General features: G+C 36.9%; 2 protein-coding genes across 2 annotated transcripts in view; both read left to right on the top strand.

Annotated features, from left to right (window-relative positions):
* The first annotated feature begins 234 nt into the window (after positions 1-234).
* Positions 235-21,929, top strand: part of LOC140159180 (uncharacterized) — a 74,685-nt gene continuing 52,990 nt past the window's right edge. The window contains exon 1 of the mRNA XM_072182554.1: positions 235-468. The gene's annotated coding sequence lies outside the window, so the exon portion shown is untranslated. The remainder of the gene's footprint in view (positions 469-21,929) is intronic.
* LOC140159596 (uncharacterized) lies at positions 19,999-20,592 on the top strand. Its single transcript, XM_072183089.1, has one exon. The coding sequence runs from the start codon at positions 19,999-20,001 to the stop codon at positions 20,590-20,592; it is 594 nt and encodes a 197-aa protein (XP_072039190.1).

Genomic DNA, 21,929 nt, shown 5'->3' on the forward strand with positions numbered 1-21,929 from the left:
TAGCAGATATATTATAATAGCTGTAACAATTCGCCCTACAATTCGCTACACAACTCGCCCGTGCAGTTGCAACAAATACAACAACCACAACCCAATCTATAACTCGTCCCACAACTCGCTCGCCAAAACACAACTCGCCATTAGCATGACTAGGCAATCCCGTAAAAATACGACCGAGTGTATTTGAAATAAAAACGCACTGGCGGTGTGATGGAACACCAAGTAATTTGGGGAATTCCGTTGCGCATTTAATAATTCCATTAACAACACAAGCCATAAACATGCAGCTTTGTTGCAACATGGTTGGCAAATAATTTGGGGAATTCCATTGCGCATTAATAATTTCATTTACAACTCTAGACACAAACATGCAGCTTTGTTGAATTTTAAGTCTTAATATTCTTTCCGGTACCGTTAGTGCTTTGGTGGATTATATTCATTCTTATTTAATGCAATCGTACTTTAAAGGTAAGTCAATTTTGATAATTGTCAAGTAAAGGTTGCAATGTCAAGTAAAGAATATAAAATGAAAATATTTCCCCATTGGGAGTGACACTCCTCATATTAAGACCTGGGTCAATATTCCTATTTTGGGTCTTTTTCAATGCCAGGAAGGTGTGACCCCATGTCAATGGAAAGATAAAAAAGTGAAAAATATTATGAAAAATATTTACTCCATCAGGAGTGACACTCCTCGTAAGATCAGGGGCAAATTCGTATTTTGGGACTTTTCTACATTAAATATTTCGAAAACATAACAAAGGTGTGGCCCCTGGTTGGTGGTTTCACATGAAAGGAAAGAGAAATGGTTCGAAACGAGTGACATTTAATATGCATTAAGGGGGTACTACACCCCTGTGGTAAATTTGTGACTATTTTGGCATTTTTCTCTAAAAATAATAAGACACTGGTAACAAAGGTTATGTATATTATTGGGGCAAGGAATCCAATTACTACACTGAAATTTCAGTGACTCAAGAGAAGCGGTTCAGTATTATATGATAGAAAATGAGGTACATCGTAGCGGTACCTTATTTCTTATCATTAATAACGAACCGCTTGTCTTGGGTCACTGAAATTCCAGTGTAGTAATTGAATTCCTTGCCCGTATAATATACATAACTTTTGTTACCAGTGTGTTATTAGTTTTTGAGAAAAATGCAAAAATAGACACAAACTTATTGAGGGGTGTAGTACCCCCTTAAGGGCTGGGGTATGAACGTTTGGACAGTATTTATTTTGGGACATTAGAGCACATCAGACTTATCGAATTGCATTCTGAATACGAAGAAAGTCATTCTGATATCAAATAATTTTGATTTTTGAAATTCGCAATTTAATACACATTTTATGGCAAATCATTAAAATTGATATTTTGATATTTAACAGTACTTGAAGTAAACTTTATAAATCTGATGATTTATACTTAAAGTGTATGTATAAAAAGGGGTGAAAAGCCGACGATCAATTGAAAAATTTGACCTTTCGTATTGAAGATATGGATTTTTTTCCCAAAACACCAAAAAAAAATTAGGTCTTTTGGGGAAAAAATCCATATCTTCAATATGAAAGGTCAAAATTTTCAATTGACCGTCATCAATTTTTCCTCCCAGCTACATACACTTTAAGAATATATCATTAGATTTATATAATTTACTTCGAGGACTGTTATATATCAACAATTTGAAAAATATCAAATTTTTATAATTTGTCATAAAATTTGTATTATATTGTAATTTTCAAAAATTACAATTATTTGATATCAGAAAGACATGCTTCGTATTCAGAATGCAATTCGATAGGTCTGAGATGCTCTCATGTCCCAAAAAATACTGTCGAAACGCAATAAACGCTCATTTTAGATCCCTTAAATTAGCTCTTTGAATACCATGTTTGACGCTTGGAACAGAATATGATTTTAACCTAATTCAATCAGTTATTTTCAACAACATATGGCATGCTTCTTATCCAAACCAGTTTAGATTTCCAATAATTGTTCACTTCGAGAGGTTTTAATGACATAATGTTTTCGAATACATAATCCTCTATAATCAGATAATCCTCTAGACGTTGAAGTTGTACTTTTGAACAGCGTTTCGTAAAATCTCCATTATTAAGGAGTTTCGTTTAATTTGATAGTGTAAATAAATCAATAATATTTGGCTTTACTTGTTTCTATGCCAACCAGTTAAAGATATGAATGCTAAAACCGGTCTCACTCTAGTGGTTAGACTATGCCATGGTATATTTTTGATCAATAAAAGCATGTTATTAATGTTAATCATGATGAAAGCATTCAGTTGAACTCGAAATTATACTGATATTTATTACATTAAAATATATACTAGTATAAAATTGTTATGAAAAAGTTTATATAATTATATTAGTGACAGTACAAGTAAAGTGTACGTAGGCTTATATTATTGAATGCAACATATCATAATGTCACAATTGTATTGGCACTTCACTGAACAATTCTGATTTTAAAATCTGCCAGTTTATTAATCGCGAAATTCCAGGTTAAAAATAGACTATGGACTTTCAATTTTAAACGGGATTTTGAGCGGGCAAAGTCCCTGACATTCACACTGTCAATCACACTTGTTTATCAATCAAATTTAACCGCAAGCAAATACAATACTCGCTCGCGTTCATGCAATTACGCCACACAATGGCGGCAGACTTGTGTACCATGTACATTTACCCGGAGGATTTAAACCATAACGAGATAAATTTTGGGGGAATTTTTCATCAAAACTGTAAAATACTACTAGAAAACATGTCATTTCGGCATGTTACTCTGAAATGTGCACATTTTTGACTATACAGCTAAGTATTTTCAGTGATTTAAAAAAACCAAAACTTACAAAATCAGCAGATAGGCGAGATCTGCTTGTTTCTGTTGACAAGGGGCAGTCTTCAGCAAACGGCTCTTTTCAGAGCCACCAAAACTTAAAAATCAGCAGATAGGCGAGATCTGCTTGTTTCTGTAGACAAGGGGCAGTCGTCAGCAAACGGCTCTTTTCAGAGCCACCAAAACCTTTATATTAGCAGATAGGTGAGATCTGCTTGTTCTCTGTTGACAAGGGGCATTCTTCAGTGAACGACTCTTTTCAGAGTCATCAGTAGACAAGGGGCGGTCTACATGTCTCAATCTTAGGTACTTTGTCCTGAAGAAGTCAGAGCTACTCCTGACGAAAGCTTGACAGTTCTAAACTTGTCCGACGGCGAACCCGCTAAAAACCCACTAATTACAATACAATACAATACAATACATAATACCGTTTTTGTTTTTAAGAGAGACTGTACATGTCTTCGAGCTTCCCAAAAGGGTAAATTGGGACGTTTTGCGCGCGTAGCGGGAAAAAATTTGTATTTTACTCTATTTTCGCGCATGATCTGGATGAAAAGAGCTTTATTGTGACAATGTGCTCGCGCAGCGAGCAAAAAATGTGTATTTTACACTATTTTGGCCCATGGTCGGGGTGAATTTTGGTGGAAAAGGGGCTCCTTGCCCCTTTTCTTTTCATTTGCCCTCCAGATTTTGTTTGTCAGAGGGGCACTTTTTCTTTCATTTGTCAGGGGGAGGGGGCACTCTGCCCCCTATGGTATACAGTAGGCTATGAATACATAATCCTCTAACCCCCCCCCCCCCCCGCGCTGGCTACGCTATACTGTTCGTACCGATACCAATCGTCTCCACTCTTTCCGCAGTCCTTTAGTACCACCCAGGATCAGCATGCCCAGGGTGAGGCCAAAGTGGGAACTGCTACGGCCAGAGTAGGACCAATTGGTGCGTTTTTATTTCAAATACACTCGGTCGTATTTTTACGGGATTGCCTAGTCATGCTAATGGCGAGTTGTGTTTTGGCGAGCGAGTTGTGGGACGAGTTATAGATTGGGTTGTGGTTGTTGTATTTGTTGCAACTGCACGGGCGAGTTGTGTAGCGAATTGTAGGGCGAATTGTTACAGCTATTATAATATATCTGCTAGAACACCCGAGGAAAATGTTTCCCTCACATGGAGATTAATACTTACACCCATGTTTTGTTTGTTTGGCGAATCCGCACTGCACTGGCGGTGTGGATGTGGTGTTGTGTGATGACCCGTGATGATCACTGCGTTTAGGGTATTTCACAAATTATTTGTTCATGGAAAATATTTACATGTTGAATTCAATCCTTCCATAATTGAAAATGGGATTTAGGTAATTAATTTAGGAGGGGTGATAAAATTGAACATTCCGCATTTATCATTTTCCTGGTATTAAAATTATAGAAGGGGTTCACAGACCTTCAGGGGGTAACATGTAAAATGTAAAATATCGGAATGCACAATTTTATTGTAGCAATAGATTGCATTTAAACGTGTCTGAAACTAAAAACATTATACTATGGAGCTAAATCGTCTGCATCGTAGCTGTAAGTCCACAGACGCGATTCAAGTTTATTTTTAAATGTCATGGAGGTCATAATTATTAGATCATTAGGAACATGGGTTATTTTGACCATTTCCAAAATAAAATTGTGATTTACATTTTGCGAGGGATATGCACTATGTCAAGCCTATGTATAGCCGCTGACAATCAATCAACTAGTGACCCCCTCGATTTTTAGAAGTCATAAAAAAAAGATTCGAATTATCACCCCTCCCTAATATTATAATTGTGAACCATGCGAAGTTTAATATCCATACCAGTGAGAGTATCCAAAACCACTCCATCCTACGCCATACATAAATTCGTCTCTAGGCCGATTTTCCTAAATTGAAAATGTTCAAAAGTTTGGCAAAAGGAATTGAATGCGGCATGGCAATTTACGAAGGAGATACCGACAAAGCCATCGAAAAAGGTGTTGGAGCAGTAGTAAGCCTAGGATTTGATGCATTTGGAGGAGGTCTAAGCGTATTTAAGGGAGCGGGAGAATTGGTAGAAGCAGGTATTAAAGGGAAGCTGACGCAAATATCGCAAAAAATAGTGTTCGAGGAAATAGTGGAAACAGCGGGCAAAAAAGTTACCAAGAGAATCATAGTTGAAAACGTCGTGAAAGAATGCTCTATTCACGTTTCAGAAAGAGCTGTGTGTCTTCTTGCAACCAAAGGGGCTTGTCATTGCACCTTGTGTGTGATTTAACATTTTTGACGACTACAAAATCATTAACATTATCATCATTTTTATAATTAGTATGCTATCTATATTATTATTTATAAACTTCAACATCCCTTGAAAATCAAAACAAAGATTAAATAGCTTTCCGTAGCCTACAGTATACCATGGCTGTACAGGACAAACTTGGACAAATAAAGGATGCAAAATAGTGACAACAGAAATAAAAATAAAAAAGATGGCGGAAAGAAGGAGAAAAACATTATTTTTATCGACATTGGATTTGAATCTAACATCAGCGATAACTTGAAGTCTTTCTTCTTCTAATCAATGGCGTGGAACCGGTCCTGCTGTTTTAAGGCGAGACGGAACGCCCCGCTCAAGACTACTCGACAATATTGTTTGTATTTTATATCGCCCAGGACTGTGAAAAGTATGCAACAGGACAATATTTCTCTCAAATATCTAATTTCGTCCGTAACTTGTGGTCCAAGACCATATTGCTAGAAGGGTCGCAAGCGCGGCATGGCTGAGGTCGCTACTTAACGTAGCTTAACATAAGAAATAAGTGTCAACTTCTTTTTATGGACTATAATAGCATTGTTGTCCACAAGAGCGGGCGGAATCAGCTTTTTGCATATTTCTCTAACTAAATTTTCTGATTCTCAAGCTGTGTAATTAGCACAGATATGTATATCTGTGGTAGTGTGTAGCTATTTTAAAAACGAACCATCAGAGGTATCGAGTAATGCAGAGTTGGCGTAAATTTTTTTGTGTGAGCTGAGAGCACATCAGATATACCAAATCGCATTCTGAATACGAGGAATGACCTGATGATATCAAATTATTTTGATTTTTGAAATTCACGATGCAAATTATTAAAACTGACATTTTTGACACTTAGAAGTCCTCGAAGTAAAATTTATAAATGTAATGAAGTTTCCCCAAAGACCAAAAACTTCATGTATATCTTCAATACAAAAGGTCAAATTTTCACATGATGGTCGGCTTCCCATCCCAGCTACAAACACTCTAAGTCAGTACGAAACATATTTATAAAGTCTACCTAGTTTACTACGAAAACTGTTAAAGGGCATTTCTATTGCAAAAACAAGTCTAACTCCATTCGAAGAGAATAATTATTACATTACAAGTTGTTATCGTTGCAATTTTTGTATGCGTATTTCTCCTGAAAAAAGAGAAATTGTGTTGGTAAAGTTCGGCCTCGTACGGGTCCTTCCCCCGTTCGAAGCGAAATTAATTTTCAAGGCAGCGGGATGAATGACGTAAGTAAATGAAGCGGACACTATATGGGAGAGTGGGGTAATCCCAAGCATCTTTTCATTTAAGCCTATTACTATACACATTAAAACAACGTAAGATAGAATAAACCATACCAATGTCAAGAGTGGGATTACCCGCCGTTCCCCTATGTTCACGATAACATAATGGCCTAGAGCTCTTTTCATGTTCATTCATGTATAAATGCGTGACCTTCAATGGTCAACAAAAGATTAGCTACTGGCCCATTGAATAATTTGCATAATAAATACAGTATTGATCACTGATATTAGTATACCTGAATATACTAGTCTCAGATTGATCACGCTAAAATTCTAAGCTCAAAATATATTTTTATTTTTTAGTCCAAATATTTCTCAGTATGTTGATATACATATGAATTGTAATATCACAATTTACTAATATATAATAAAGACGCGGCTGATTTTATCCGTATATGTTTTAAACCATTAAATTTGTAATACTTGATTCGAGTATTCAACAGTTTACGTCCTGTGCATTAAGAGTGTTTACAGTCCATTCTTTCAAAGCGGGCACATTTCATTTCATGACGTCAACTTTTTCTAGGTCAAATCTGTCTCGTTCGAAGGAACTCACAACTTGCAGTTGGTTTTTGCGGAATATCAATTTTAAACGTCTTATTTTCTCATGTATTTCAATATTAAATAGATAACATACACGAATAACGATTTCACATAAATAATTAAATATCTTTGACAATGATTTACAAAATTCAACTGCTTCGTTTGATGAGTACCTGAGTTAAGTTGAATATTGGAATTCTCAGTTCATTTCATTTCAGTTCATTTCAGTTCAAGTCCATTCTTTAGTAATAAAATTTAATACCGACATTTTTATACGTCATTAGTTGGAACCATTAATGTTACAACATGTTCGTACACAGCCGTCCTGGAATTGGTTGATGGTGTGCTGACCCCGAATCTCTACAGATTGGTTTGTCTTAGCTAGGGTGGCCAAACCCGTCACTTTAAATGGTACAGCTGATTAATTCTTAGGGATTTGGTTGGTAACGGTAACGGTAACAATGTCTGGTTCATGGTTGGATGGATCGGTCGAGAACTGAAACATTAATAAAATTACCCAAGTGGTGATAATACAAGTACCAAAGCAAATCTTGGGATAATTTTTATTAGACTCATTTTTTAATGACATTAAAATAATACATAATTACACATGATACTCATTCCATTTTATTCATATTAATAAGTGCATGAATATATCTCCAATTAACAATCATGTAAACATGCAAGTTCTTTGTTCTCCAATTTTGGCGGGAAATCTAAACTTCTTTGTTCTTCAAATACAATCAATTTCCACCAGTTTGTTTTTAAACTTTAAAATAATACATTAAGAATAACAACATACAGTATCAAGCATGCATATAATTTAACATAATAGCAATAACAATTAAGAGTTTTATAAACTTACTTCATCCGTTCATTGTTGTGACTCCCAACACAGTTGCAGATCGCATTTCAAACTCACACGCCCGTGTGACCAATGAGCTATCTTCACCTCAAGTAAAGTGTGATGATAAAAATTACATCAAATTATACCACCCTCTGCCTGGATACAATATAACAATTGAAAAAGCCTATCTTTAGCTTGGATAGGTCTTATACTGGTATAAAACAAGTACAATTAATTTTGTTCTCACAAAATATACTGATGATGCGATCAATTTTGCAACACACACACAATATTTTGTGTGTTCACTTGAACAAGTCTTGCATGGAAGTAAGAACAGTTTCTTATAAGTGGTGTGAATCGTAAAATTATTTGATTTGAAGTTACCTACTCTAAATAATTATTGACAGCAACTGATGTTTTAAAAATGTATTTTGTGGCATTTAGAATATGTTAATTGTCGTCTGCAATCGCTATCGCCGTGATAAGTATAAATGCAAAAGCGACGGGCGATGCATCGCAAAATTCGGCGATTACAAATCGTTTTTTCAAAAGCGATTAATCGCATCGCTCGGCGATCGAGTATAAATTCAGCTTAAGATTTTTGATTTTTACAGGCCTCAACTTCGCCCGTAAGCTTTTTTCGGAATTAAATTTTTCGCGTTTCAAACTAATATAGTTGGTTAAAGAAAGATATTTCCAACCTCTGTAAGGCACATCGTGTGGGTCTATTATAGTTTTGTCATAATATCCGTTTTGATTTCACCTTTTTTTCACTTGCGACTGCCAAAATGTCCAACCAGTACTTTCTATTTGTATTGTGGCTTGCAAAATCATCCATCTATGGGTACATTTGCTAGTTGATTTTGACAAAATTGGTAGTCGGAAGTGAAATAGCTCTATAAGCTTTACATGATGTACTTTAGAAAGTTGGGAAATATCATTTTCGTTAGCGAATTAGGTTACTTTGAAAAGCAAAAACGTTGACCCCCCAAAAAAGCTCGCGGAGCAAGTTGAAGCCTGTGAAAATCGAAAAACTAGAAGCCTAAATTTCACACCTAAGTTAAACACCAGGGTTTGAATAAAATATACAGTACCAACCATTATAGTTTTTCTCTGACATTTGCCGAAGAATTATTGCTTTTTATTTGATCAAGAAAATTAATTATGAAGTGAAAAGGTATAACTAATTTTTGTTGTTGCAAATTTAAACCCCCAATTCGATCGAAGTAAAAAACTTTTGCAAAATGAATACCTAATTGTAGCTATTTGGTGGCCCATTTTGGCACTATTGGTGTGTAAAAATGTAGTTTAAAAAAGCCCAAATTTGTGAAATGACTGTCCATGAAGCCTTTTGTTGAAAAGTTTTCCCTATTATTGTAGGCCTATAAATTGTCGAAAGGAGAAGTGAAATTGACCACTTGTTTATCCACTACATTTTGCAAAATGAAGGTCCAATTGAAGCCAGTTGGTGCATCATTTTTACACTATTTAAATAAATCAATCAATTTGCAAACTTTCAAATGTTACAGACTGAGGTAACTGATACTTTATAAGAGCCGCTCCCCTGAATCGGCTCCTGCGGGTGTAGAAGTGAAAGCGACCACTCGTTTATACATAGGGGGTGTCTGAGGGGGATGTTACTGATGTTCCACTTCAGACGTTGGAAAATTTTGCATAATGAAGGTCCAATGAAGTCATTTTGTCAAAATTTTACTGAGATTTGGGATTCACAATTACTAAAGCATGCATGGATTGATGTTGAAATCAGCATTGAGTCCGTCTTAATACTGACTTTTTTGGTGATAAAATGTGACAGGCCCTGCATATCGGCAGACCCGTAGAAATTTTTACAGGCTTATTGGCCGTGGACCCGCCTTCACGCAATGCCTAAAATAACCACCGGCCTATCATAAACGACTGTGCGGTTTTTTAGGCATAGGCAGTGATGGGCATACTCATTACGTGAAATTTAAACTTCTCTTTTTTTATCTCTTTTCTCTTCTCTTTTTCTCCTTTTCTCCCTTTCTCTTCTCTCTGTTCCTTTTTTTTTGTGGTTTTTACCAAAATGTGTGTGTGTGGGGGGGATTTGATAAAGTGAGGGGGACGTGTTCCCCTGTCCCCCACCCAATTTACGCCCTTGTTCGTCTTACGTCTTGACGTATAAACTGTGTGCATTTCGCTATTCGTCTTACGTCTTTGAACGACCCAGCTGCGTGAAGCTACGCCATGATAATAATACGATCGGCGAACTAATACACGCATTGTAGGCACTGGAATGAAATAGCAATTTTCTTCGTTTTACCTCATTTGTTTGGCTAGAAATTTAAAAAAATGGACAATGTCATCAGTGAAAACTAACATTTAAATAGGAATATCCCAGCAAACACAAAATGTTTTACAGAAAACGTTTAAATGTCGGGTTATATAAAGGGTATAAAGACGTTTTAATAACATTCCAAAACATGTTTGAAAACTTTCTAAACAGAATGTTATTTTGGGGTTGAAAAAAATATTTTGCGAAAAATGTTTGTCCAAAATATTTGTAATAACGTTATTAAAACGTTTTCATGACCTTTATATAACCCGACATTTAAATGTTATTAAAACGTTTTGAAAAAAAAAACATCTTAAGAACATTTCTGTGTTTGCTGGGATATTCTTAATGCAAATCACACATTATGGCTTTAATGCTGTTGAAGGGTATAACAGAGATTTTTTTTTTTTATTATAGCCTATAGTGAAAGTACATGTATGCCTACCTTGTAACTAGAGCATACAAATGACATGTATAATTTTTGCATAATCTTTGTGATTGTGATTCTTGACTTATAGAATAACTCTGATAAAATATTAAAGTGAAAAAAACCCTCAAACTGTTTTACATTCTTACAATTATTACAGTGTTTAATTACCTTTTGAATATAAAAGCGCCCGACTAGTAAACGGAAGTTCGTGGGTTCGCATCCCATGCAAGCGCATTTCCTTGCTTTTTTCAGTTGGGTTGTGCGCCGGCCGGGATTTCATTTATATTATCTAGTAGAATTGTAATACTTTGGATTGTTAAGGGGTGTGCAATGGGCGTGAACCTGGTTTGGATTCCAGCGGCGGTGTACCTGTAAAGAGACACAGCCATCAGAAAAGGACCAGCTCAGATCGCGCGCCAAATAAGTTTGCAGTTCAGAAATAGCATTTTTTTCTCAGCCTTGAAAACAAAACAGGCAGAGCTGGGAATCGAGCCCGGGAGCTCCCTGTTGTAAAACTCAATGCATACCACTGAGCCAAGTAACTATTAGCTGCAAGAAGTTTAATAGTAATCCTTGATATTGCTGAATAGAATAAATCAATACTTATAGCCCTATTTATCTAATGTACGATGTAATTCAAAATTAATCGACGTTCCATAGGGGCCTATAAACTAGGAATATGTGTGAAATGGCTATCAATCGATCAATCAATCAAGTTTTCAAGTTATCAAACAATATAAACCGATGAATCATGGAATATTAGTACTTACATAAATAAATACATAATGCAGAACGCAGTTAGTATTTTGTTATTCTATTATTTATAATTTTCTACTATCATGACTATACACGCAAAGGACCTGTGCTTTTAATATCCGCGCCTAATCAATAATGGGTCTTTCACCATGTTCACTCAATAGTTAAGCTATACTGTATCCCTGCAGGATTATCTACTAACCAGGTGCTAAAGTGGATGCTTTAACAGTACCCAAACAAGTGTACATATCAAGGTCATAGCAGGGCACTATACAAAGAATGGTCTTTGACCATTCTTTTCCAAAGAAGTAGAGTATAGAAGTAGACGCAAGCTTTCGTTTGGGAAACATAAATACATACTCGGCAGTTGTGGCCTTTTTATGAGATTTGATACGGTGCCGAAGACTAAAGCTGTTCCATAATTTAGTCCGAAACCCTGTTTCCAGACGAACATTTGTGTGTTGTTACAAGGAATTCAAAGTAATTTTATCATCAAGTGACCCACATAGAGGAATACGACACCTATCGTGAGCCAATCTGCATTCTGTTGCCTGCAAAAGCCGACGATCAGGTAAAATTCTAAAAGGAGCGTGACCAGATATTTTTCTTAATTTCGAGATAAGCTTAAATTGCATTGAAAACGCCAAATTGCAAAATATATAATATTAGTAAATCACCAAAGCGAATGGTAACGTAGGTATGTGTGAAAGAAGTGCAATGGCAATAACAAAGTATGTGCCCAAAGAGTTGTCTTTGGCATGTCGCTTTTTTGAAATATCACCAAAAATATCCAATTTTGGAAAAACGCCCCAAAATTTAAAACAAACACAAACCTTCCAAAATAAATGCATATTCGCACTCGGCTGTCCAGTCACTATACCTGCCGCTGTGATTTGGGGGTAACTCGTTATACTTTCCCTCTCCAGATACCTGTACTTCAAGTTCGTCCATACCCCACGCCTTTATTTTAGAAGAATTTTGAAGATAAAGTTCTTGCGATATGTTTTAGCTAACATTTATTATAATAGATAATGATATTTTTAGCATTATATTCGAATTTATTGCATATTCATTATTTTAACTGACCTAACATGTCAGTTGTTTATTTTATTATTTAATTTTTCGATTGTTTCTTGAACACATCTTTATCTGTGTCCAGAAAGCTAAACCGTGCTATAATCATACAATATTCTGTTTAGGTCGCATCCTTTTCCGATTCCATTGCAACCTGTTAAACACGACAGCAGAAAGTATGACTAAAGCAATTAAATCAATTAAGGTCGAATCATTTTTCCGATTCCATTTCAACATGTTAAACACGACAGAAGAAACCACGCCTAAAGCATGGTATAATCATAGAATATTCAATTTAAGTTGAATCATTTTTCCGATTCCATTTCAATATGTTAAACACGATAGCAATACTATAAACAACATTTTTTTATAATTCAATTGCTTGTCTAAAATATCCTTGCTTTAAGGCATTTAGCAACACAATAATCTCCCTTAACATTGGAGAGGTGGGTGGGAAATAAATTTTTCGTCTACCCGATTGCTGGTCAACAAATGGAATGACAAAATCCGCGATCTCAGCGACCCAGCGTCGCAGAAAGGACAGCTCTCATTGGCCGAAAAACGATGCCAATCTCGCTGCCTTGGAAACTCCTGGGAAATTACGATCTGACAAGGCATGACCCTGAAGTGTCTCCGTTTGGGGTCAAAAGTGTTGTCTAATTGTTTCACGTTAGAAAACTTTATTTTGTCTTTTATACACGGCTTTTGGCTTATATTAGCTACTAGCAGGTTATGTTAGCCTGCTAGTGGGAAGGATCCAGGTTGTCCCGCAGTACCAGCTAACTTGGTAGAAATCCATCTAACTAGGATCTTCAAGGACTGCTGCCATTATAAGGATAGTATTAAGACTGACCTCTGCCACCAGACCCCATTCACCACTGCTGCTGCCCATGCAGTGGCTTAACTAACCAACTAAGATGTTGATTACTGCCATGTACTGACGCGCTGGCAGGATGCGTTGTCAGTAGAGGTTAATAGGGTTACCTCACTCTGAATGCAAGATGTTATTTGCATCCCATGATGTTAATACAACCTATTAATTATCTATGACACTAACAAAGGTGCCAAAATTTGAATTTTGATGATTTTAGCGATCCTCCGGATGAGCTTATCGCTGAATATGGCTTTAATTACAACCCACCTTTGGGTTTAGAGTCCATGCAAAAGATGATATCAACTGCATGCGTACTGTAAAACTCATTAAAATTTCTCAGTATTATCTTGCATGGAAGACTTAAAAAAATTTATAGGTCTTTTATGAAACTACATTTATATCATCAATACGAAAGGTCAAAATTTTCATATGATTGTCGGCTTTTCCTCCCTGCTACATGTACACTTTAAAGCAATATTATAACATTTTCAAACAAAATAGATTAGCATTTCTTTGCCATAAAATGTTAGCTTTTACTGTCAGATATATCCCTTTTATTTTTGAGCCGAACAACTACGGCAAAGCAAAGAAAATTGGAATTTTCTACTAGGGCACACGTCGCCAATACGTACCACTCCTTCGGTCATTTTGTGGTACGACCCTTTGTTGTGTATATCACCGTCCCGCACGCCGTGACGTACTGTGTGTTATGAACATCGTGTATGTGTTCGACTAATAATTCCATCGTAATAATAAAGCGCTGAATCAGCCTTTAATTCAAAATCACGGATTTTGACAAAACTACAGCACTTAGAGTCTGGATTTTTGCAGGGTATATTGGTTTAATAAAGTACAATTTAATCGTGTAAAAAAGGAATTTTAAAAATTCAGTGAGGGCGTCTTCCTCAGCAAATGTTATAATATGGCTTTAAGTACATAAAGTTTACTTCGAGGACTGTTAAATGTCAAAAACATAAATTTTAAATAATAAAATAATATCCCATAAAATTTGTATCATATCATGAATTTTGGAAAAAAAATCAAAATTATTTGATACCTGAAGGACATTCATCGTATTCAAAAAGTCCATTACGAACTACCGTCCCATCTCTCTCCAGCCCATCATTTCCACGATTTTAGAGAAAGTTATTCATAAATATATTCTCTCCCACCTTCAAGAATTGAATCTGCTCACTGAGAGGCAATTTGGATTCCTTCCAAATTCATGTATCACAGATGCCTTTCTTAGACTGGCACAATGTCATTGAAGCCCGCAAAGATGTTGTGGTTGCCCTTTTCGATCTGGCGAAAGCCTTCGATAAAGTGCCACACAGACTTTTGTTTCAAAAACTTAGTGCGTTTGGCATATCTGGTCAACTGCTGTCATGGGTTAATTCTAACCTTACAGACAGGTACCAGTGTGTTGCCGTCCATGGGTGTTCCTCTCGTCTTGTTCCCGTTGTTTCTGGAGTTACCCAGGGGTCTGGGCTGCGGCCCCTTCTTTTCTTGCTTTTTATCAACAACATATGTCATCCCATTTTCTGCAGGTAGCAAATTAGTTTTATATGCTGATGACACTACTTTGTACAAACCATCAGGATTTAGTTGATTTTCAAGAGGACATCACCAAAATCTCCGTTTGGTTTTCTTGCAATCTACTTCAAGCCAATGCTAAGAAAACCAAAGCCATGATCATATCCACGAAAAACAATCCTTACCCGGACCTACTTTTACAACTTAACCTTTACAAAAAACCTATTGATATAGTGACAGAGATCATGTTCCTTGGCATTCACATTTCAACATCCACATTGATGTCCTTTGTAAGAGGGCTCGTCGGATGATTGGCATGATACATAGGAACTTCCACCTTGATCAACACCTTCGTCGCACCCTGTACACTTCTCTGGTCCATCCAGCTCTTGAGTACAGCAGCTCAACCTGTCACCCACTCATCAAAACCCAAACCAACCGCCTGGAATATGTTCAGTGGTTTGCCTTCCGAGTCATATTACAATCTTGGGACCTGGATCATGACAGCCTCCTTTCCCAAACTAGCCTCCCCTCCCTTGAGGTCCGTCGCGACTCCTTTACGGTGCGCCATGTGTTCAAAATTCTTGCCGGCCTTTCATCTGCTCCTAATGTGTTCACACCTCATTCGTGTTCAAACTCAAGGTGTAACCATTCCCGCGCTCTCTACTCACCTTTCAGCCGCCTCACACTTTGTCAAAGACGTTTCTTCCACCTGGGTCCTATGTTATGGAATGAGCTACCGGAAAATGTTGTCTGTTGCCCCACCTTGTCCGCTTTCAAGGCTGCAGTTAAAGCAGTCGAATAATTGTCTTTTTTTATCTTGTTTTTGCTTTTCAGTTTATTTTTTGTTCGCTTTGTATGTAGGGCTTCCCTTTAATTTAGTGCTCTTTTTTGAACACTATTGGGTATTGCCTGTGCTTTTTGCCAAATGTAATAAATAAAAAAATAAATAAGTATTCAAATGCAAACTGACAACAATGACTGATGTGTTATCGGGTTCCACAAAAATACTGTGCAAAGGTGGGTGAGCGAGCCCTTAAGTCCGATATTCCCCTGAAATGCAGGTAGTTTTTTCATGACACGTGAAAATGATAAAGAAAATGGCACTGAACTCATCAATGATAAATAAAATGGCACTGAACTCATAAATACAATAGTTAATATAGTTAATATATAACCACTTGAAGTGATAGTACAAAGATCATAGATGCAAATGTTGTTTATATTGAGAAATACAAATGATTACCAAATATATTAGGGGAATTTTATTGCGTATGTAAATATAAGGGGTAGTACAATAAATATTTATAGGGGCAAAGATATTTTGGTAAGCTTCAGTGGTGGGTACAAGCAATTATTGGCACTAATGTTTTTGGGCATCGTTTTGTGATATTACGTCCTAAATATATAGCAAGAGACCAGTGCTAATGTCTAGCGACCAAATCTTTGGAACAAAGGTTTGAAAGTGTTTTTGTCATGCCTGAAGGATATTGAACAAATTTGGCTTGGGCTGCCCTCTTCAAAGTGTTGGACATTTTGGTAGGGTTCAATTAAGGTCAAACGGGTCAAATTATGAAATATTCCAATTCTTTAAAAAAAAAAAAAAATTACTCGTCTAGTCATACGGAATCCAAAAATGTATAGTTTGCCCTATCTGGTCTGGGCGTCCATTTGCATTTTTTTAGGTTATTTAGTTGAATTTGCCATGTCAGAAAACATTATAACTAGCCACCAAATCATTGAAATTGGACAATCTTAACCGAATTAGTAACATTGCACAGAGCCTTTATTCATATTTCTGCCCATAGCGTCGTAACTAAAGGTCGCAGATAGGGCAAACTATACATTTTTGGATTCCTTATCACCAGACAAGTAATTTGGTATATGTCTTAAAATATTTTATAATTTTTACCCCCTGTTTGACCTTAATTGACCCCTACCAAAAATGCCCAACACTTTGAAGTGGGCAGCCCAAGCCAAATTAGTTCAATATCCTTCAGGTATGCCAAAAATACTTTCAAACCTTTGTTCCAAAGATTTGGTCGCTTAGCCTTTTAGAGGTATGGCGGACACAATAGGATGGCGCTGCACGATATGGGTAAAGGCTTTTGAATTTGGCGGGTTTTACCCATATTGAATACTGCCCTCCTATTGTTTACGCCATGCTTTGAAAAGGTCTCTTACTAAAACAGGTGTAGAAAAAGTAGGGTAACGTTCAAATGTGCACACGTTCCTGCCTGCTTTCCTCGTAACACATGATTATAAATATTATTCGATTAGTTAGTTGTTGTAAAATGATCGAATCAGAGTATCCTGTGAATAGTGAATATAGTGCAAACAGACTTGACGAAGAATTCAAATATCACAGTTGCGAAAGTGCAATGTTTTGCATTCCGTATACCCATGCAAATATTCAAGGTGTAACTTTTCATTAATCCCCTAGACAATGACAATTGATTTTTTTGAAGTTGAAGGACGTGACGACTATTCTTATAACTATGACGTGCCATGTCAAAAGGAGACACCTTTGGGCAGGTTATCAATTTTTAGGTTTTTACATTCTCTTAAGGGATCCAAAATGAGCGTTTATTGCGTTTCGACAGTATTTTTGTGGGACATGAGAGCACCTCAGACCTATCAATTGCATTCTGAATACGAAGCATGTCTTTCTGATATCAAATAATTTTCATTTTTAAAAATCACAATATAATACAAATTTTATGACAAATTATAAAAATTTGATATATTTCAAATTTTTGATATATAACAGTCCTCGAAGTAAATTATATAAATCTAATGATATATTCTTAAAGTGTATGTAGCAGGGAGGAAAAGCCGACAGTCAATTGAAAATTTTGACCTTTCATATTGAAGATATGGATTTTTTCCCAAAAAGACCTAATTTTTTTTGGTGTTTTGGGAAAAAATCCATATCTTCAATACGAAAGGTCAAAATTTTCAATTGATCGTCGGCTTTTCATCCCACCTACATACACTTTAAGTATAAATCATCAGATTTATAAAGTTTACTTCAAGTACCGTTAAATATCAAAAATATCAATTTTAATGATTTGCCATAAAATGTGTATTAAATTGCGAATTTCAAAAAATCAAAATTATTTGATATCAGAATGACATTCTTCGTATTCAGAATGCAATTCGATATGTCTGATGTGCTCTAATGTCCCAAAATAAATACTGTCCAAACGTTCATACCCCAGCCCTTAAATATGGAGATATTTTGCTCCACAACGCCGTTTTTCCCAATGAAAGCGGACATTCCTAAGCGAAGATATTGAGTTGTAAATTGAGATATCGGCCTTTAAAATATATTATTGACAATGTTGAGAGTAGAAATTACTTTGAAAAATGTCTCAAAAATACAAGATCTGAAACTATCAGACAATATATTAAACATTAATAACATCACAAATTCGCAACAAACCCATATTATGAAAAAATCACCCCCGGGCAGATTTTTGGTTATTTCTCCATTTACGATCCTACCCAAAAGTGTTTCCTTTTGACATGGGAAGTCACAGATTTGTATTTCCCAAAATCTGGTATGCGTAAGTGGGGTGGGATTTGTTGGCACCATGAAAGGGGCCGAGCCGAGCGACGTTTTTGGTAGAATATTTTGAGAATTCTTCCCCTGGGGTACACATAATTATTGCTCAGTCCCTAAACACGCAGCTTTGTTTGAACTTCACGGCGCAATCTTACTAAAGGCTTGTTATTCTATTTCCTGTGACGTTAGCTATTTGTTGGCGATTTACTAACTTTTCAACTGCAGTTTTTTTGTACGTGAAGTGACAAATGAACAGAAAATAACAACATAAATTAAGGTATGTATGAAACATGGGTCTTAGGGCTGTAGGAAAATCAGTTGTAGCCTATATGTAAACCTTTTCATTTAGAAAATAAGCAGAATGTGAAGCGTTCAGACATGAATGTTATAAAATGTCCAGCGCAGTGGCGGATTTAAGCTGTCAGCAATTCAGCAGTTGCTGACAAGGCCCCCTTGCTATTTTAACTTACGTGTCCCCTGGTATTTTTTATTTAGTTTTGTTTGTTTTTTTGGCTTTCACGTGTTCAAAGGTGCCGCGGTAGCTCTACAAATACAAAAGTCCTAGGCCTGGTATGTGGTTCACCTATAGGGCCTTTCCCCGAAGATGTGCATTTGGCCCATTTGACCCCAGCCAGAGGTCAAAGATCAAGGGCCCAAGTGTAATCATATAATACGGAGAGTACTGTTTCTCAGCCAATAAATTAGCATTATACATTCACATTTATAGGCCCATACATGATACATGTAGGTCATCTATAGTATGGGCCCCACGGTCCCAAATGTTAAATACAAGGGTCATCGCATTGACATGGCTAGCTCTAAAACTACAAAGGACCCATGGCCCATAGGTGGACTGGTACACTTAAAAGCCTTACCCCCTAGATGTGACTTTTGCCAGAAGGGATTATGGGCACTCATGGTCATTGTTTTAACATTTGGGACCCTGTGCCCCAGGGCCCCAAATGTTAAAAAAGTAATTTAATACAACACCCAAATAAGTTCATCAGGATTGTCAATGAAATATTAAAGCCATGTCATAACATTTGATGAGGAGGATGCCCTCAATATTTTTCAAAATTCTGTTTTTACACGATTATGTTGTACCATGATTGTACTTTATTAAACCAACATACCCTGCAAAAATCAAGACTCTAGGTGCTGTAGTTTTGTCAAAATCTGAGATTTTTTTTTTATTATTACGATGGAAATATTAGTCGAACACGTAGACGATGTGCATAACACAGTACGTACATGGCGTGCGGGCAGTCGTGACATATCAAGAGAACCGACACAACTCATGTTCGAATGAGTGGCTCGCATTGGCGTCATATGCGCTGGTATTAAATAGCAATTTTCTTTGTATTGCCTCGTCTGTTTGGGCCCAAATTAAAAGAGGACATATCTTTTATATATATACCAATAAAATACAATTCTATTTCTTATGGAAATGTTATAATATGGCTTTAAGTTCAAAATTCTTAGAACAAATCCAATTTTGATGTTACATACCTCGATCAATGACAGTTTAGCACTTTTTCAAATTGAATGACCAATTCCTGCACCTCGACTGCTACTACCTGTTGGAGCTGACGATGGTGGCGCTAATCAAAGATGACTCCGTGGGTGAGAGAACAAACCGTCGAAGACATTATGGAAGGTTTAGAATTTCCTCTCACCACTACATACCGGTACTTCTCTTTCCGCGGACAAATATTCCAACAAAAATTTGGTACCGCGATGGGCTCCCCCGTCAGCCCTATGATGGTTGCCAACTTCTACATGGAATGGCTGGAGCAAGAAGCCTCTAAGGCTAAAACATCTCCACATATCAAACCCCGGTTATGGAAGAGATACGTAGATGATGTGCTCGAAATTGTAAAGAAAGGTTCGGCAGAGCAACTAACCGCACATATCAACCAAATTGATAAGACCGGCAACATCAAGTTCACATACGAAACGGAATCTGACCAACAAATTGCATTTCTCGACACACTCATCGTGAAAAGGCAAGATGGATCCATCAAATGTTTATCGCAAAAAGATGCATACCAACCAATAATGCACTTCAATTCGCATCACCCATTACAACATAAACTCAGCGTCATAAGAACATTAATGGATAGGAAAGACAAGGTAATCACAGAAGAGGAAGACAACAAGGAGGTAGTTCCAAAAATAAAAGAAGCTCTCAAAGCATGTGGCTAGACCGAATGGGTCTTTAAGCAAACGCCAAACAAAAGGAAACCAGAGGACAGAAAACAAACTGAGTTTAAAACCTAGGGGATGACAGTCCTTCCAAAAGGCGGGTGTTCAATAAACATGGCATCAGAACCGCCTTCAAACCACATCAGACCCTTAGATCCAGACTTTTCGGCACCAGACTCAAAGAACACGGAAGCTGAAAAAGCTTCCAAGAAAGCATTTACCCGTTCTTAGAGACAGGCCTCCATTACAGGGTAGGATAACAAATTGGCAATAACTGATCATGTCTCTGAGGAAAACCATGTTATCGGATGGGAGAAATCAGAAATCAAAGACAGACAACTAGAACAGAACAGAAAGAAGAGATATATCAAAGAAGCCATCTTGGTAAGGAAATTGGATTTGTTCTAAGAATTTTGAGCTAAGCTTAAAAAGTTACCTTTTCAGAGTCTGAGTTGAGCGAAGACGTAGCTTGCGACGCCATCACGGCGTCTTCATTTAGCGTAGTGATTACATTCCTCCGGTCACCTGACCACCCGGTGTTTTGTTTTGGTACATCATAACAAACAAAAAACATGAATGAATGAAAAGTTTAACCAATTCTTCACGACTTTTAGCTGTGGTGGCCTGCGGCCGACATCCATCGACCTTCGGTGCCAACTGATGTTACTGGGTTGTTGGAGGGGTAATTTAAAAAAAAAATCATCTTCAAACGCTATTCCAGTTGCGCCGCGCATGCAGATAAGGGCGCACACCTCCAAATCACTCCGCGCGAGATATATAAAAAAAAAAAACGCAGTGTTTCATAGTGCGCTATACGCACAGGCACAACGCCTAGACGTTGATCCACAAGCCTCAGCACACTTTACAGGTTGTCGCTGATCACTACGGCCTCACATCATTCCATAAACAATTTAACAACAACACAGGGACTTTGCTGCTGCAAGAGCGCGCATCCATCGCAACCAGGATCAGCTCCCCGAGTTTCATACGGGTTACAACAAGACAATAATATTATTGTCCAGGGAAATTACAAGTTTACTCAATTTTCCACTGCCAGGGTACCAACCCACAACCTCTCGCACCATAGTCGAACACCTTATTGATTGAGCTAACTTGACTGCTCATATAATGTAGATAAGTTTCGGTAAACATGGTAAAAACAAATTCTTTTTTTGAGGTATTTTGGGTCTTTCTGTGGACTTGTAATCAAAAAGAGGCGCATGTTATACTAGCTCAAATAAAAGTTTGACATCTATACATGAACTTGGATCAAAAAGTTACGTAGCACACTTTTTGATTGCGTAGGCCCTTAGCCCGGTTGTTTGATGGCATGTAAA

The sequence above is a fragment of the Amphiura filiformis genome, chromosome 8, assembly GCF_039555335.1.
Source record: "Amphiura filiformis chromosome 8, Afil_fr2py, whole genome shotgun sequence".
Taxonomy (NCBI): domain Eukaryota; kingdom Metazoa; phylum Echinodermata; class Ophiuroidea; order Amphilepidida; family Amphiuridae; genus Amphiura; species Amphiura filiformis.